Source organism: Notolabrus celidotus, chromosome 13 (assembly GCF_009762535.1).
Source record: "Notolabrus celidotus isolate fNotCel1 chromosome 13, fNotCel1.pri, whole genome shotgun sequence".
NCBI classification, from domain to species: domain Eukaryota; kingdom Metazoa; phylum Chordata; class Actinopteri; order Labriformes; family Labridae; genus Notolabrus; species Notolabrus celidotus.
Genome location: NC_048284.1, coordinates 28,756,779 through 28,776,738, shown reverse-complemented (window position 1 = coordinate 28,776,738; position 19,960 = coordinate 28,756,779). Strand labels below are relative to the sequence as shown.

The following is a 19,960-nucleotide window of genomic DNA, read 5'->3' as shown; positions in this document are numbered from 1 at the left end:
CACTTTACTTTTTGTTTTGAACATGGCACAAGAAGAAGCAAGAAACCACTTCAGTACATAGAGCACCACTTTGTAATGCTTTTCTCCCTCATAGGTCATAATTGTGTATTTAAAGAAAACAGTGGTATACTATGAAGTAAATACCCTTGTGGAGCGGTGATTTGATTTACAGGACTTTTTCATTTAAGACAAGTGACCAGCAGAAGAAGGTGGCGTGAGTATCTTTAAATGGTACTCTAAAGAGCTACACATCTGCATAGACATTGCTGAATACAAAGAAAGTCTTCACACAGAAACACAGTTAAACACTTTTTTGAAATTGTAATTTATTCAACCTTTATTGACCATGTTGTCCTGCTGAGATTAAAATATTTTGGTCAAAAAAGTCAGCAGCTAAAGAACTCAAAGTTGCAGACACAGACACAGGGAACCAAAGTACAACTCACAATCACTCATATTTGCAATTAAAGAGAAACTATCACGGAGTCAGTTGTGGAACAAGGTAAGCCAAAAACATCAACATCCTAAAGAGTCTACTTCTTGAGTCCCAAGTCATTCTGTAAAAAGTTCCAGACACTGGGTGCAGAATACCCAAAAGCCTTTTTCCAGCCTCCTGAAAAACAGACTGCATCTTATATACCAGTACAACATACTCCGTATTTTACTTGTTTCTGAACCCTGTGACTAATACTCAACAGCAACAGTACCTAAGTTTGTTTTTAGGGCCAAACTGAGATAAACAGAGGTTTCTAATTTGCATGACCATCCGCTCACTATACATTTATAACACACATATTTACTCCCTTTTCATGTGATAACAAGTGCCCCAGTGTAATGCTAGATTTTTTCCCAGAGTTACAGAAGCACAGAGCAAACAGAAATGGGCTAAACTTTACTCATTGGTCAGCAGCTGTATTGCATTTTGAGGCCTATCACTGCGACTGACCAGACTATTGTTGTGTTTTCTAGATCAACCTAAAATTATCACATTTTCATAAGAATATCAGCTTTGTTATCTTGAGTAGGAAGTCTTTAATTCAAGAAAATGAACAAGGATATTACTCTTACTAATGGAGAATGCAGAAAACAAAATGTAAATGCATGTCTGCATAAGGCTTTTGTATTTATTTTTGTGGCTTTTAAACATGTTTGAACTGTGATGATGACCCAAAACAAACATGGTACTTGTTTTTTATTGCATACTATTTTGTCCCTTTTGGCATTCCACAGTTAAGACACTGCAGCATCTTCCTGATTCCTGCTGCAACGTGACAGAAAATAAGGACACCACAGCACTTTTCAACTGCATTTGTCACTTAAAAGAACTCTTGGAAGGCAGTGAATTTATGTAAGTCTAACCATTGTAGTAGGCCTAAACACACAAAGGCAGTAAAGCATTCTAGGTCTGGTGTCAACAGGCATGATCTGCAGTCTGTCAGGTGTCAGCCGTGCTCTCCTCCGAATTTTGCATGCATCAACGGGTGAATGTTTGAACATGTACTGCGCATACGAGCATAACCCATGTTCATATCAGTCAACCTTATAGGTGTTTTGTCAGGTGCGCCATCACTTTTTCATTTTCATAACATCACCATCCCTAGAGGCTCAACTTGCTCTTACTATTCATAAAGTATTTGATTCTGTGTCTTACAGCAGACTAATATTATGTAAACTTGTCAGAGTATGTCGGTGGATCCAGAATTTTCAAAAGGAGCCACATACAGTGCGCGTGCATTCCATTAATGTGCGTGAGTCAGAGGTGCGCTCCTTCACTGACAATAGCACTACACCCAGCATATTTGACAGATACAAGGAAATATTTTGTAATAGCTACAACACTGCCAAGCATTCAAACTGTTCATGCTGGAGCTGCCGGTATACAATGTCTGGAGCTGCGGAGTTCGATGAAAGGTAAGTTTACCTTATCATCATTATAATCTATATGCGTTCGTTTGCTGTCAACTCTACGCTCTGTGTCTCTGTGGCACCCTCATTACCAAAAATGTCTGTCAAAAAGGAGAAACGTGGATACAGTGTAGTTTCCATGACGAGTGGGCCCTTTCTTATTTACTCACAGAGGTGAACATTTCCAGAATGAACTTGTACTTCTTTTCACGAAAACACAGGGGAACATTTGGAGTTGTCGTTATTTATAGGTTATTATGCTATGATTTTACTGGTCCGGCCCACAGGAGATCAAATTGGGCTACATTTGGCCCCTGAACTAAAATGAGTTTGATCACCCTGCTTTAGCCTCTGACTTCTGGTCCTCGGTCTCGATACTAATGACCCAGATATTAAATTATTGAGTAAACCGGCTCAGAACGTAAATTGATCATATTATTTCTCCGAACAAAGCCATCCTGAGTAATCAGCTGTTACCGGTTTTGAGCTCTCAGGTGCGCAGAGCCCGCACGGCTGGTTCAGAGCATAACGTCACAAAGCGCGAGCCGCTCCCCATTCCATTCCTGAGCAGGTGCAGGTGATTGGCGCAGTGGGAAGCGAACTCTGAACCCAGGCCAAGCTCTAAACGAACCAGGAAAATTCACATTTTACCTTCAGACACAAGGAGCGGGGTGTGTGCGGAGGGGCAAAGAGCGCTGCTGACCAAGTCCAGGATTATCAATGAGTTTATTATAAGGAGTCTAAATCATGATCGAGGAGCGAGGACACATCATACTATTTCAGTTTTAATCCCAGAGGAGAATGACGTGCTGTGATTGACCACCACACATCATGGAGATCCAAAAGCGGATGTCTGCCTGTTGGCAGAGCTTTCTGGCATGTTTTAAAAAACCGAACCGATCTGGAGGTGGAGAGAAACGTAGCGAGGACAAATCCGACACAGTTATTGAGAACCCCGTTGCTGTTCAAACCACAGATCCGAGCTTCCATTTGAATAGAAGTTTACCAAGTCCTCCAGCTGCGCGATCAAACGTGTTTTACATCGCTCAGTATGATTACGCAGCTCGCACAGAGGAGGACCTGAGCTTTAACGCGGGGGACACTTTGGAGGCTCTGGATAAAAATGCTGGAGACTGGTGGTATGCCAAAGCCCTCACCGGGGTCTCAGCCACCAAACAAGGATACATCCCCGCTAATTATGTCGCTCCTGTGGAGAGTATTGATGCCGAACCGTAAGTTTAATTCAAACATTATCACAGTCACTGTTTCTGTTCTTTATTATATCCCTGATATTGTTGTTATCTGTGATTGCAAGGAAGCCTATTCCTGCCAACACTGCAATGAGTACAAATAAATCCCGATTGTCAACAAGGATAAAAGTTTTCAAAGTAATGAATTATTGTCTTAAATGATTGTTCTATATCACTATGAGAATATCAAAACAATGGCTTATTTTGAGAGACATCTAGGTTTCTCAATAATTAAAGCTTGTATAGGGAACTTTGGGTTTGGACAAGGTAGTAGAGCCTACCAGTTTTATTTTAGCTGTTTTTGGCCTGCACATGTGTAAGTCACGTTATTTTAACAAATAATCTCATCCTTTTTTCTTTAATCTGATAAATATACTTCTCTTACTGAGATTCTTCTGTATGGACAAAGCAAAGAAAAAAAAGCCTTTTTCTCTATACGTTACAGTCTGACACATACCCAGAGGCAGCTCTTTCACACATTAAAATGACTTAATAGAAATAATTAACTCTTATTGTGATGTGTTTTCTGTTGAAGCTCACAAAGGTGTTAAAATAAACCCAAGACATCTTGATAACCACCACCCAATAAAACTCCTTACAGGAGCTTTGTTGGGCATGAAACCATGTTTGGTAACTCATTTTGTTAATCTTTATCATTATTTGAGAAATATATTATTAATTAGAGTCAGAGTAAGGTTTGTTTTACCAAGGTTTATAAGAGTAGTTTGTGTTTATTTGTTTATTCTCTTTTTAGAAATTTTGAGGAAGTTGGTTAAAAAGAGCTTCTCATTTCTGTCATCACAAGGATTGTTTCAATGACAAACTAGAGATGCATGATATTGGAATTTTGCAGATTGCCCATATGTCAATTTTCGCAAAATAACTTTGGCCGGTACCAATACTGATACTGTTACTGATACCAATCCAAGTCCATCATTAATCCCTGGAAGCTAACATCGTCCTCTATGCTGATAGCGTGGTTATCAAGATCTGTGACTTCAGTGATTACTTCTGCTTAGCTTCTTTACTTTTAGGTGGTTGCTGCTTTATGTCTTAGCTTTGTTGAACGACTGAAGCAGAGGCTGCCCACAGGTTTTTGCTGACGCAGAGGTTTTTCATTTCTACTCTTGGTACTGTTCAGGATGATGTTTTTTTAGATGTAACATTTAATTGGTAGTGTTACAGGAGTGATGTTTTGATCCTCTTCACATCACTTGTGCTTCACAAGCATTGCAAAAAACTCTTCACAATACCTCCATACAGCTGACATGTCAAAGCTCATTGTTGGCGTGCATGAGCTGTCATTACATGTGTATAATTATTACATCACCTTATCATCAGGTTTTCAGTCCTGCTGATACTAATAATTAACCTTTTAAGCTTTTATCTCCTGATACCATTATTATCACTGTCCCCATATTATTCCAATGATATCATGCATCCCTATGAAACAATCTCAAATATAGTTAGAATCCAAAAAAATGAATTTGTATCACAACATTATGAGATACACCTTTAACTCCATTTACTAGATCAACATACTGACAAACCATGCTGCATTAAGAGATGACATCAGTCATCTGTGCTTGTTTACACCTGGGTAGTAGAGCTTTACAGCATTAACTGGAGCTACAGCCCTGGCTAGTGGAGGGATCTGTCACACAACATTTAACCTAATTTCAAGCATACGTTGATGAGACAAATGATTCTGGTGCCGACTGAGAATTAAGGTGTTTTTTTTAGTCGACTAAACGTACACATCCTTAGTTCTGTAGGTTTTTCAGACAGTGTATCAAACTATTTCTAAGGATGCAGTGATTTGTTAGTAAAGGACATGTCTGGTACTGTGTTTTGGGAGGCTTCAAAATATTTTCATCTACCAAAGGGAGGCCCCTCCAAAGAGGTTTCGGAACCACTGATTAACAGGATCCCTTTTTTCTCATCACACAGTGACGGTCTGTGAGTCTCAGCACAGACTCCCCACATTATTTTCAAAGACGGTTAACACATCCAATCTATAAATGTAAGAAAACCTTTTATCAACTATCAAAATGTAAATTTTCAGAGCGGTGTTTTCCAAACGGTGAATCACTGTAAAATCTGAGTGCATGTCCCTCAGAGTGAAATGGACGGTTAATGATTATCCATGACCAGGAAATGTTGCCTTACAGGTTAATGATTCCCACAAGGAAATGCTCAAAAACACTGGAACCTCAGTGGTGTATAAAGAGGCTGTAGTTGGTATTTCATGGACAGCTATTTAACTGTAATGACTGCTTCCTTATTCAACAGCCTGACCTCATGAAGCCACTTCAGTGTGTCATACAAAGGCTTCTTCATGCTCAGATATCATATCATCATGTGAACCAGTCCAGACTCCTTGAAAAGAACTGTTTTCTTTAATGCCTGTGTGACTGACAAGTTCTACAAAGTGATTTCATGTATGAGGGATTCACCCTCAGCCTCCCCGGCTTGTGAAACCTGTTCCTCCTCAGCTGTACTCTGGTTTTTCCTGTTCAGTCAAAAGGACAAAAATAGTTCTGATTCCCTTCATCGGTCTAGGCATCATTTGTGGGGTTTCCAAGGAACACAAACCTGATGGTCATGATGGAAATATTAGTTATATAACACAATGGTATGAAATCAGGTGGCATAACACGCACCTATCGTGAGACAGTAGCAAACCAGGCTCACAGTGTGAGATGTGTTTGATGTGTAAGGGCTTTCAGTATCTTAAAGAAAGGTCAAGTTTTATCTGTCCTCCCATTTTCTTCTGCTGGTAAATCCAGCACCAACATTTCCTTATTGTGACCCATATTACCATCAAGATTCTGGACTTGCGGACCTTGGGAGCAAGTCCAAGTTTACCAGAGCTATGTTGACCTGAGGGGATAATTGTCATTTAAATATAACCAGATTATAAAAAAGAGCTGGCAAAGAATTAGAATCAGAATCAGCAGTTGCTCTATACACGATAAGTTATACAAATACAATAATAAGCTCTGTAGAAAATAAATACATGGTTGAAGTCCCCGGAGATCAGGAAGAGGGCACTCTGGTGGTCTGTCTGGAGTCTGGCTATGGCGGCGCTGAGAACGTTGGACTCCGTAGTCAGAGGAGTTATGTAAACAGCTACCAGCATGACATGTGAGACTTCTCTGCGCAGACAACATGGTCGGAGGCCCACAGTGCTCTCTGTGCTATCCCGGTCTGCCCGGACAGTCTGGAAGCCGTCAATGGAGACGTTGTGGTTGTGACTATCCTGATGCAGCCACGTTTCTGTGAAGCACACAATGCTACATTCCCGAAACTTCGTCTGACTACTGACTAATCCTGTTAGCTCGTCCATCCTATTAGCCAGAGATCTCACGTTGCCCATGATGAGAGAGGAGAGACACGGCTTCTATCTCGTCTCCATAAACCTCCATCTTCTTGTACCAGGTCTCCTCCCTCATAGCTCTATGCCTCCTCTGCCTCTGTGCGTCCTAAATCTCCAGAGTTCAGCAGGAATATCCAGCAGTTTGGCCGATGAGCCGGCTGGCTTCAGCTCAACCACCTGAGCATGGGTAAAAACAAAAACAAAGCAGGGTTTGCTGGGCAACAGTAATGCGAGTAAAAGTTAAAGTTGGTAATTTCATAGTGAAAAACAGTCCAACTCACCAACGGAAGGCCAGAAGAGGTCATAACTTAAACAAACTGCCAGAGAACAATCTGACAAAGTTTGATGAAGAAAGAGAAGAAAAATCAGAAAGATGAATGAAAGAACAGGAGCGACTCTAACAGGCTGCATGCACGGTTGGCGCAAGAGCACAGAATATGTATGAAGTAGGTAAAATGTTAGATTTCAAAACACATAGCTAAAGAATAGTTTGTCCATGCACTTTAAACACAAACTAACCTCATACTTTGCATATTATTCCTCATAAAGTTATCTTAGATTACTTTATTCAACATCATCTAATTCACAAAGCACATACAAAGGGTTAAATACCCCTAAACTGCTCTGCAGAACAAATAGCTTCTCTGTGTTCTGGTACTGTTTGTTCACATTTATATGAACCACTGTACATTCATCATGGGCAAAACTGTCACTTTTCTATGTAAATATATCTCATTGTATGAAAGTCTAATTCACAAACAGCAGCACTAATGGACACGCACAGTTGGAGTTACATTATTACTATCTGTGGAGAGTTCAACAATTTAATCTCAGGATGACCAAAAAATGATAAAGCTTTACAAAAAGTGTGTTGCTATTACTTTGACATTACTAAAAATCAGGAGTTAAATCAGTCTAAGGGTGTGTGTCCCCCAAACCCAGCAGATTCAGTGTGACGAGTGTTGTTGTTTTTTTCGTGAGTTGCTCCTGCTGACTCACTCCACAGAGAAAATGAAATTTAAATCACAAATGTCATGAATTGATCTTACTCGTAGGAACTCTTGTCTAGTCTATAAGTGGACAGGTTTGAGCTCCATGATGATGAGAGCGCACAGTGCATATCTGTGCAGCAGAGAGCCAAGATGCTGACAGCTCATCTCCACTGCACAGAGCTGCAGAACTGAGTATGCGTGTTTGTGCTTGAAAATAATTGGTGCAGTTTTGTTTGTGAATCAGACCTTGAGATGGAGCAGGTAGAGGTGGCAAAGATGCCCAATTCTTAATGGTTTTCTAATGCATTCATGTACGTTGTGATAAGTTAAAGTATTGAATGGCTACATGAGTGAATGTAGTGTCACCAATTTAAATCCTTTGGCACTTAACCAAGACATTTTTTTACTGAGTAAAAGTTAGAGATTGACCCGCTCCTTTTTTGTGCTTGACCTCTGATTTGCAGATGGTATTTCCCGGAAACCAAGAGGCTGGATGCAGAGAAGATGCTGCTGGCAGATGGAAATGTGCACGGAGCCTACCTCGTCAGAGACTGTGAGAGTCAGAAAGGAGATCTCTCCTTGTCAGGTACGCCAGGGAAGATATGAAGGAAACTCACACACATAAAACCCAAACACTTACTGAACGTAGAAAATAAAAGGAGTGCTGTTGGCTCTTTGAAGTGATCACATATAGGTGCTCTTTGGACCCACTGGTTCTCTTATGATTGATTTATCCTATCCTATATTCACACTCATGCTCACCACAAAAAACACGTTTTGGCTAGCCATACCTGAAAACTTAACACAGTTCTTGGCTCATGGATATATCACTACATGACTTGACTTTCAGTGCTAGACAACGGGAGAGTGAAGCATTACAAGCTCAAAAAACTGGAGAATGGGCACTACTTTGTGTCCAGGACCCGATCCTTCCAGACACTGAAAGAGCTGGTGGAGCATTACTCCATGCAGGCGGATGGCCTCTGTGTGCGTCTGGGTGAACCATGTTTGAGGGTAAAACTCTTTAAACTTATCTAAACTACATTTTCTCCTTGTTTCTGGTCATTCATTTCACTTCTCCACACTCTGTAAAGTCACGTTGAAATGTCTAAACAATCGCTAACCCTGTTTGTGCAGATGGAGGCTCCTCAGACTCATGGTCTGTCATACAACACTGTTGACCAATGGGAGATTGACCGCAAGTCCATCAAGCTGCTGAGGAAGTTGGGAGCCGGTCAGTTTGGAGAGGTGTTTGAAGGCCTGTGGAACGAAACCACGGCCGTCGCAGTGAAGACCCTCAAAACTGGTACGTTAAATCCTCCTGTACAAGTGTCAAACCAGAAACAACCAATCCAGGAACAAATAGAACGCAGTGATGAGTAAAATCTGATAAAGCAGCATCTAATGAACATGGTTATGTTGTATGGTGACATTTAAGATCAGAACTGATGCTTTCAAAACTACCTGGAGATGTGAGAGAAGCCCACTGATGCTGATACGAAGATGGGAAATTTAAAATTAAAAAAATCTGTCCAGAAGATATTTAAGATAGTGAAGGTGTTCAAATCCAGAATGAACCAGTCTTAGAGAAAACAGCCACAGCTGCTTTCTATTTCTATCAAGTTCGGTGCCAAAGTCAAACCACAGAGGTCATATAAGTCCAAAGGTTTCATTTTGCCGGTTACCTGTATGAAATTCTGCATTTAGGTCAATAAAAAGTAATTTTAGTGTACTACCCAGATAAGGGTTTGTGAAAGGAAAGGATAAATAGACCTAGGTTAGTGCCCTGAGGTATCCCGGAAATACTTTTTTATACAGGTTTCTATGATTCTGCATTAAAGCTTCGGTTTCATAAACTTTCTGGTTTCTGGTTAAAGTCCTGGCAGTATTGGCCAACCTTATATCAAGACATGCAAACATAAATACCATGAACTGTCTTCAAAAAACAGCTGCTGGGTTCTGGATGCTTCTCTGACAGTGATCATTGATTAGAGTTAGCAAGAAATAGAAAGACATGGAGTGAAAATATGACATCCATGATCCATGTCCACTGGCTGCTCCAGAAATTGTCACCTCTCAATGTTTAACATTTGTCAGAGGAAAGCTGGTTGGTTCTTTTTGTACAGGAATAATTGTGTGGTTGAGTTGAAATCTAAATTTGATACAAACCCAATTCCATTAGTTGGATGTTGTCTTATTCTTGCCTATATGATTTCAGCTGCTCAACAGTTCAGGGTCTCATTTGTTGTGTTTTTAGTTTTCAATGGGTGACAAGTCAGGACTGCAGGCAGGCCAATGTAGCACCTGGACTCTTCTACTACAGAGCCATGCTCTTGTAATACGTGCTGACTGTGGTTTATCATTGTCTTGCTGAAATATGTAAGGTCTTCCTGAAAAAGTCATTGTCTGGATGGCAGCATATGTTGCTCCTAAACCTGTATATATTGCTCAGCATTAATGGAGTCTTCACAGATGTGTGAGCTTCCCGTGCCATGGACTCTTATGATCCCCATACCATCAGGGATGCTTGCTTTAAACTGTGAGCTGTTAACAAGCTGGGTGGTCCCTCTCCTCTTTAGAGCGGTGTACGCAGCGTCCACGATTTCCAAAAAGAATGTCAGATTTTCCTTCTTTCCCTGAGTCCATCTTAAACAGGCTCAGGTTCAGAGAAGTCTGCAGTGTTTCTGGATCACGTTTATATATGGTTCCCTCTTTGGCATGGCTCCTGCGTCCTGGCCAACAAAGTTTCTGAAAAACAATGAGCATCCATACATACGAACATAACACAAAGTATAAAGTCTATAAGACATTAAAATATATGACATAGAGGTGCCAGTTTGGCAAAGTGATTAAATTATGCACCTCATGTACAGAGGCTGTAGTCCTCAAAGCGGGCTGCCTCTCCCCACTCTCTCTCTTACAGTTTTCCTGCTCTATCTATTGTCCTATTCTCTCCCTGAAGAAAGGCACAAAAACACCAGGAATATACTTTAAAAAAGCACGAGATAACAAAATGAAACTGTAAATGTAGAAGTAGATCACCTTTAGCCAGATGTGTCAACCTACAAGTCTTCCAACATTACTTTAAATTCATCCAATGAGACCAGTTCATTTAGCCTCAGCTCTCTTTGTAATTCGATCCAAGTAAAGGGAGCAGCACCTTCACACAACTTTATACCCATCTTAGCTCTGACCTTTGGAACAGACAGTAAGAAAAGTTCCTGTACTCTTCTGTCTGATGGAGGTTAGAAGGTAGGAAAGAAGCAGACCTAAACAAGACTTAAAAATAAGAATACGCCAACCAGCACACTTGTATATCAGAGAGTGATGAGAGAGAGTTAAAATCAGTTAAGAAATGTACAGGGTGGAAATATCACTTTCACAGATCTCAGTGTACCAGAAGTCAACAGAGTGCAGTGTAACAAGATAGAGACAAAAAATAAGTGCAAACACAAGATATATGAAAACAGACCAAACTCAGTGTTATTGTTTTTAATGACAGGGAGGAGCCTCTGCGTCTACACGCACACTGCCACCATCACATCATCATCACTGTGTTCACTCCTAACATACAATCACTGCACACCGTTTGCAGGTACCATGGACCCCGAAGACTTCCTGAGGGAGGCCCAGCTCATGAAGAGGCTGCGGCACGCCAAGCTGATCCAACTGTACGCCGTGTGCACCATGGAGGAGCCCATCTACATCATCACAGAGCTGATGAGCAACGGCAGCTTGCAGGAGTACCTGCAGAGTAAGATGACTCACTTTAACCACTCATGTGATTATGAGAGACTTTATGATGGGATCAGAGTCCAGTGCTGTGGAAACAGTTTACCCTCTCTGTCTCAAGGATCAGGTGACGGAAGAGATGTCATGGTGTCCTGACTGTTGTCAGAGGGTATTCTGCTCATTAAATCGACGTGCTTGTAAAGCATGTATTATGATAAGATAAACATTAAAGGGGGCTATAATTTAGTTTAAAGGAGGAAAACTGCAGGCAAACTCAGCTTCAGGACGACAGAGGCTCTGGGGTCAAAACATAAGACCCCTCCTCTTTGTGTCAGGGTGTTGTCTCACCCTGTCAGGATTCTATTCACACAACCACCAGCTGACTATACATTAACCTTTACTCTTTTGTTCAGAGAAGAGTTTTCTTCTTTTGACATAATGTTTGTCCTCATGTTTATACTGGAGCAGGATTATGAAACAGACGCACGTTTTCTGTTGAAGTGTCAGACGGAGAAACTCTCCAACCAGGGCTCTGCTAGCTAAAAGAGCTAAATGCCTATGAACAGGATTTAATGTTTATTTTGGCGTGTCAATGCTTCACTGCTCTTTGAGGACTAAAGGGTGTGCATATATACGTTATTCAGACATCTATTGGGACACCGGAGCTCACATCATGACACAGGGGGTGTGACGGGTAACATTAAACTGGTGCGTCTGCTCACTGTCTGTAAGCTAGCTAATGATAATAAATCAGATTTTACAAAGTTTAGCCGTTATATCGTTACAGTTCAAATCTGATGTAGCTACAAATCAACACATGACCTCATCACTCTGCATCCTGATAAAAGAGTCTGAACAAAGAAAAGTATGATTAAAAAAAGATCTGTATTCATTCAATTACTTCAACAATAAATGAGACACAACTTGACCACATTGGGTGACAGTGCTCATGGGAAACATAGTCTCCATCCCAGAAAAACGCTACAGATTTAATCCAAAGAGGCCGCCAGAATCAACACATGAAATTTCCCCACTGTGACTTTAGAAACAAAAAGGAAATTCAATCACAGCTCTTCACTAATGACAAAAGTAAAACATGGTTGGACTGATGATGTGCCTTTCTTCCTTTCTGCAGAGGATAAAGGCGCCAATCTGCGTCTCTCAGACCAGATTGAGATGGCTGCTCAGGTGGCTTCAGGCATGGCCTTCCTGGAGTTACAGAACTACATCCACAGAGACCTGGCGGCCAGGAATGTCCTGGTGGGAGACAACAACATCTGCAAGGTGGCTGACTTCGGCCTTGCCAGAGTCTTCATGGTGGGTGATGTGTAAAGAGTTACTGTGCTGTAAGCTGCAGATTAAATGAAGTTATTGTTCATTGATGTTGTACCTGAACTTGCCGCCTAGTAGTGAAACTAAAGTATCATGCATTCTCGACTAATTATTGATGCTGTTTTAATTTCCTTCCATGCACTGCTGAGTTAACAGGTTTATCATCTGAACCTTCCTGTAACACCTGGGCGTGTTGTCATCACCTTTATAAAAAGAAGTCTCTGTTTATGTCCTCCTGCCTGCAAACACAGCAACGTGCCAGACATGCTTTTAACAAGCATCAACCCAGATGTAGCTGCAGAAAATAATGTCTGGCTTTCTTAATTCACAGTTTGTACTCAAACAAAGAAAAGTAATGTGTTATTATTTTCATATCACTGATGTAAAGGTAAGTCTGTTTATGGGAGGTTCCTCAGCAGATTGACATGCACATGGTTAGTCTGAGGTCTGCAGGGAGCATGTGCGTCATCTTCATGCACTCCAGAGCTGATCCGTGCCTGCTCTAGTCAATGCGCCCATCTTCAGAGGGATGTGCTGTTACATGTGGCACACCATAAAAACCTGATAGATACTCCACAACCCATGTGTGTTTCTTTAAGGCGTTGTCACATCAGGTGTTTTATGTTAACAGCAGTGACTCCTCAGTGGATCAGAGACATCTCTACATTCCATTATTTTTCTGTCAGTGTTGCAGGAGTCTGTTCTTTAGACCAAAACTGAGTGACTGGCAGTAAAGATTGTTCTGTTCTGTGTTTTGTTGTGTTTCTAGAAAGAGAATGAAAATGTGTATGAAGCCAAAGAAGGGACCAAATTTCCTGTGAAGTGGACCGCTCCAGAAGCTATCCAAGACAGCAAGTTCAGCATCAAGTCTGACGTTTGGTCCTTTGGGATCCTTCTACACGAGATCATGACGTTTGGACAGATGCCGTACCTATGTGAGACTTTATTTATGATGTTGTAATAAGGGGTGTTATGAGATCTCATGATATTAAAGCATGACAGTATTTGTCATCATGGTGATAAGCTGTCTTATGATATAAGGGCATAACAGACGTAGAGCAGCAGCTAGCATGATGGAGACAGTGGACAATGCATGTAAAATGGATGTGGCTGCACATGAGGCAGGATAGGAGCCGCTCATAAAGTGCTTTGCACACACAGTAAACCCTGCTACTTAAATTGGCCTTGGTGTATTGTGCATCACTCGATTTCTCGGGCAGGTCAAACACATGGTTGCTTCTTTTCATCACTGTTCAACAGCTACAGCGGTGTTGGTGTTAAAGCAGAAGCTGCTACAGCTCATATCAGTGGCTCAGCATCCATAACACTAGAGAAACCGTCATCAACACCTCTGTCTGCTGTGGTGGCTCGCAGACGGTCAACAAACGTCTCACACAAGGTTTAGTAAAATGGGAAAGATGCTGGATCAGAGCCACGTCTTTAGTTTCAACATTTGGTCACGTAGTGAAGTTTCTTTAGTACTTTCCAATGTGACCTAATGTGCTCCAGCAAACATGTTGGGATGCTTCCCATCTAAACTTTCAATTATATTTAATTCATTCAAAACTCAATCTTCTTCATCGCTCCAGGAGTACAATGCTCTAGTTGGTGCCGCCATGTTTGTTTATCTGATACGTCACTTGGCTAGGGCTGCTACTCTGCAGATAGTTAGCAGCTGTCAGAAACTGAGGTGAGCTGTAGGATCCTGTTTTTGGAAAAAAAATGTTGTCCAGGTAGTGAAATCAGGACTTTCAAAACCAGGATAAGAGCTTATCCGGGTATCAGGAATCATGATGTCTGTATAAACAATCACACTGGGATACTCAAGTTCGTCTAAACGCTCTGATGCCCATAAGAAGAGTTAATTTGCAAATGATATAGATTCCTAATAATGTTACATTTTCAAGATATCTCTGATTAGTAAAGTAATTTTGAAGCCACCCAACCTCAGGTGATTGATCATACCAAAAGCTAGTATTAGAAAAAATATGTTTTTTTGAAACATTCTTAAATTTTTCAAAAGTGAGTTAACTGTTTTTGCACATTAGCTTTACTACTCAATGGTTAATGCAGCAGCAGCTTGAAGGAAAAAATGGTCACTCTGTGTTTGCACTTGAGTATTGAAGAGTCGTACTTTGACTCATTGTTTGCTCTTAAAAAATAAGACTAAGAATAACTTAGTGTTGTTTATTGTTGTGGTTTTATTTTTGTTTTCAGTTTGTTGAAAGGCATTCAGCTAAAAGCTCACACATACAGTAGTTCATGATCAGTAATAAGTTCTAAAGAGGCATGTATCTCATCTAGTGTTGAAGTCTTGTTATGTTCTCCAGTATATTGTATCATCTTGTCTTTTAACAGTAATAATTTGACCTGTTTTTCCTCTGTGGTTGTTGCAGCCATGACGAACATGCAGGTGGTCCAGAGGATTACTCAGGGCTACAGGATGCCGTGCCCCCCCGGCTGCCCCAAAGTCATGCACGACATCATGATGGACTGCTGGAAGGGGGACGAGTATGAACGACCCACATTCGAGACCCTGCAGTGGAAGCTGGAGGACTACTTTGATCTGGATGTAACCTCGTACGATGATGCTAACCGTTACTAGCACTGTGACGGGCTGTGAAACATGGACAGAGACAAAAATATCCTATCAAATCATCAAAATCCAAACATGAACATGAACATGCTTTTATAAAGCGGCTGATGGAAATGTAATTCATGATAGAACTCATTGCAGGATCTGAAATGACTGATCTGCTCGTGATTGGACACTGTAGCTGCAGTGAGGAAGATCCTTCAGTCTTGACACTCCTGGTTTTGTTCCGTTTGAGTAAATGCACTTTCAACAGGCTGTGCTCCAGTCTAGTCTGACTCCTAAAGCTCACCTGACGGGATGAGGCGTCTTTCAGCAGAGACACAAAGTTACTATCTGTCCATCTGGATGAACCAGTTCTTCTTGCACTCCACATAGCGCACATTCTTTCCACTGGCTACCTGCCCAGCTTCTTCTACCTGAGAGGACAAGTGAGTCATGATCACCTACAAGTTCCTTCTGTTTGACGACTTCTTGTTATTGGCCGAGAGGCTGTGAGAGTGACAGGATCTTTCATCTGAGCTCTTTCAGGATTGTACAGAGCGGCAACCCCAACCAGGATTCTCTTTGTGCCACTGTAAATACACCTTCAAACAAAGATCGTGCTTTTAATCGAACATCATTTTCTTTTTAAAGTATGTGCTCAACTGTCAAAAGTTTGACTTGGGAAAGCTACATTGTGCACACAAATGACTGTGACATATCACCTGAGATGATTAAGTTAAAGTATTTTTAAGATTTAAATATGAATGATCCGTTTCATTCTCCTTGGAGCTGAACTAGTGTCCTTACTTATTTGTTTTTATCTTAAAATTAAATCTGTTTTTGTTTCTCTGGATTTGCACTTTTAAAGTTTGTTGCTCAAAGTTATTAAAACATGAGCAGTTGAGTGAAGTTAAGTTTGTAGGAAGCAGGACCCAGAGAGTTAAAGGTGGCAAGCAGCAGTGTTGGGTTTTAAAGGGATACTTCTATTTTTTTTTTCTATATTTTTTTTTACATGTGGTTGTTTGCGGAACCCCTCAGTTGTAAGTTTTTTTAACCACAAAGGATCCCGGTCAGCTCGGCCACTTTGTTCTGAAATAAGCTGGAGAACTGACACAGACATCAGTGTCTTAACTGCTGCAGACGGGTTCGGCTTTACCACTTCATTTAGCTCATTCTGAGACTGTCTGACCCCAAACTTTGATGTCTGTTTTAGCACAACTTTGCAGTCTCCATGCAAACATGTTCCTCCGTCTGCACTTATCAGTTGTTTGAATCTGTGATGTATCAACCTGAATTTTTCCCTGCACACTGATGGGTATGCTCTGTGTTTTGATATCAGTTTGACAAATCTCTCAATGTAGCATACACTTAAATCAAGATGAGTGTTTGTGTTGGAGTTTCTTCATTAGCTAAGTTATACAGTAGGGTTGGCCCTGTCTGGAGCGGTTCATAGCCTAGCTGCTCTCAGTAAGCTGCTCATAATTCGCTGTGTCATCTTCTGGTGACAGAGAGCAAAATGAAGTGAAAGTGTACAGAGCAGGAAGTCCGATTGACTAAAGAGATTTTTGGATTTGATACTGTTAGATTTTGATTTTGAATGGAGTTGAGAAGATAAATAAAATATTTTAATTACACCCATTACTTCAGTATTTTAAGACCTGTGGACTGTATTACATAGCTTGATGTTTAAAGGAATAGTATGTAGTCAGGGTTGTGGAAATTCTCTGGCACATTGCTCCAGTCAGTAGCTCTGAGACATGTTGTAAGGGTTGCAACACTGTTTTTCTTTTTGGCAGTAACATGATCATACAGGAATTGGATCATTTTTCTGCAAGGTAAAAAAAAAAAATCTTCAGGAAGATTGCTGACTGGAAATGATATCACAATCGTTCCACAGGTTGATTGATGCACAGCTACACAGCTACACTGAGGACAATCAGAGTTTTAATTTGCGTGCACAATTGAAGCCATTTGCAGGAGCAATAATTGTTTCAAGTAAAGTGTCTTTTTTTCTACCATGCACTCCTCAATCCTCAACTCTTTTTGGACAAGGGGCCCAATCCTTGATTTCTCTACTATGTATTATAACACCCTCGGTGCCACACATCACCTCCTGCTTTCATTATGACATACATTAAGTTAAATGCATTTGTATTATCTATTTAATTTGCATTGAACTTGCAGTTTAATGACTCCATGACTGAACAATGTGACTATCTACTTTCCTTTTTGATGCTTTCTGTTCAAAAGTGCATAGCTGCTCTCTGATCTGTGGCCACACTGTTTATGACCGGCTGTAGCTGCAAGGCTGGAGATGCTAATCAATGTTTGAGGCATTTATTTAAAGGCAGAACGAGCAGGATTTGTCAATAAGTGTTTTGTAAACACGTTTCAAAGTACCCCCCTGGTTCTTTAGGAGAGAGCAGCTTCAGCAGGGAGGTAAGCCGTGAATCAGGAAATAAAAGTTTAGTCTTTTATTGATTTATGCTGATTATGCTGTAAAGGAGATTAATCAATGCAGTCAAAGATCCCTGCCAGCTTTTGTTTAAAAACAGCTGCAGCTCGGCTTCACCATGCCAAGAGGTGAGAGACCGGGACAGAGACGTAACCCGAAGGAAGTCCTGCTCTTTCTGCCTTCATGTGGTTAAACCTGGAGGACTTAATCACGCTCCGATGAATTTGTTTGATGTTTTAGCGTTGTTAACAAATCTCATTAATCGTGTATTATAACCATGGAATTGTTTATATGATCAATCTGTATTTTACATAATTATTCTTTATGCATAATATAATTAATTAAATGGTTTATATTTACTATGAACTTGGTTGAGTTATTTGTTTGGATGTTGTGCATTAGAAAACAAAGGAGTAATGCACAGAATAGTAATAATGTTATGTTCATTTTATAAAGGGACCACGAAAGAAAAGCTCCAATCCATCAAATTGAGAGTAAAGAATGATCGCCTTTTTACCCATGTACTTAGTTTTATTTTTTGTCATTTATTAATTAATCAGTTTGTGGCCTTGTATATGTCACTACTTGTATGTTGGTATGGTAAGATGTTATTAATAATCATAAGGAGTATTTTATTACAGTCACATATTACAGTTGATATGTTAACAGTAAAACTTCGCGGAGATCAAAGTATACATTTTGCTCTCTGTGCCTACATCTGAACATTCATCTCTGGTGGCTCCTCTGAAGAAATTGCCCAAGCAGAGCGCCAGCTAACACCGGCACAATCAGCTGCATTTGTTGACTTACTTATCCTCTCAATCTACTGCGCGATGAAAAGGGGGTCGGCTAGTGTGTTCCAATTGCCTTTGAAAACCCCTGCACACTTGACCGCTCACTACGTGCTTACACACTATATGCAGATGTTCCTTTAACATAGCAAAATGTCACCATAGCATGTCCGTATCCAAGCGCACTCAGCTAAGTGTGGAGATAATAGGACAGGGCCAGAGTTCTTGTCAGGCACACTTTGCAGAACTGTAAAAACTTTCTCATTGACATAATGCTGCATAACATTTTTTACTGTGATGCACTTCTGATGCATAACACAGGTGACAGATGTTTAGATTAGATAACTGTATTAATCCCCTGTGGGGGAAATTCATATGCCACAAGGGTCTGTTCACAGAATCAACAAACAATAAGACAGTATAGTCACAAAAACATGACAAATAAACAAATAACAAAGTCACACCATTTGAGACTTAATTAACAGCTATGGGTCAGATCCATAATCTCACTGCTGCAGGAACAAAGGACCTTTTAAGACGTTCTCTGGAGCACTGCGGCATCACCAGCTGCTCACTGAAGGAGCTTCTCAGTCCATTAAAAACATTGTGCAGGGGATTGTCTTAGAAGATTAGAACACAATGACAGCACAGTTATCAGAGTTTACACCCGACTCAAAAACACTTGTTTGCTAATGATGTGATGAAACCAATATAAGTCAGTTCAAAGGGCACAATTGAAAGTTGATATCGAAGATGGATGAAGACAATCTGAGAGGCAGAAGAAGAGTGCATGTGAGAAGTAGCTGACCAAAAGAAAGGGGAAGACCAAGAACAAAGTAAGATTCTGGCTCTGACTTCACCATCTTTGCAGTGCACTGCATGTGTGTAATCTGACATGCATGCAGTTTTCTGTGTGTGATTTTAAAGTAGAGTTCTCTCCCATGCACCTGTCCAGGCATGCAAAAGTAAAACAAAAAAGTATAGGGTAAAAACTGTCTTGTTCATGGTAAAATGTGTGTTTGTTAATGTAATACATATTTAAGCCACAAGAGGCAGAAGAGCACCACTATTTAGTAAAAGGTGACTGATTCTAGCATCCTGTGACTTAACTCTGGGATTTATTACATGTACAAATTGGATTTTAACTTTAGAACTACACTGCTAAATATTTGTCTCATGGTCAAATATACATGCCATACATAGACAGGTGTACCGGTATAACATTTAAGTGCAGCACATACTGTATCTCTGTTACAGTCATAACATTGGTTCTGTGAGTCAAATCTATCTATCCATATACAGGGAGCGAGTGCTGTTCATCACTTCACCATCTACAAGGCCACTGTTTCCCTGTGTTGGTGTGGCCCTCTGTCACCTGCCAGAGAGGAGTCTGCACCTCTGTCAGATGTCTGAGTGGTGGTCTAGCCATTTGTAAGGCCTCCCTTTCACCTGACCTTATCATTTAGCAGGACTAGTCATACTCCGGCACCTAAAAGCAAAGGGTAGATGTAAGTTGTGCACTCTGGTGGCAGTGACGCCTCAAGTC

At 40.7% G+C, this 19,960-nt stretch overlaps 1 protein-coding gene across 1 annotated transcript; it reads left to right on the top strand.

The window, feature by feature from the left end:
• The first annotated feature begins 2,468 nt into the window (after positions 1-2,468).
• frk (fyn-related Src family tyrosine kinase) lies at positions 2,469-17,982 on the top strand. The gene is made up of 8 exons (XM_034699885.1): positions 2,469-3,137; positions 7,991-8,112; positions 8,377-8,540; positions 8,664-8,832; positions 11,122-11,280; positions 12,394-12,575; positions 13,360-13,525; positions 14,987-17,982. Exons 1-8 carry the CDS (start codon positions 2,737-2,739, stop codon positions 15,193-15,195), a joined length of 1,572 nt encoding a protein of 523 aa, XP_034555776.1. The 5' UTR covers positions 2,469-2,736; the 3' UTR covers positions 15,196-17,982.
• The last annotated feature ends 1,978 nt before the right edge of the window (positions 17,983-19,960 follow it).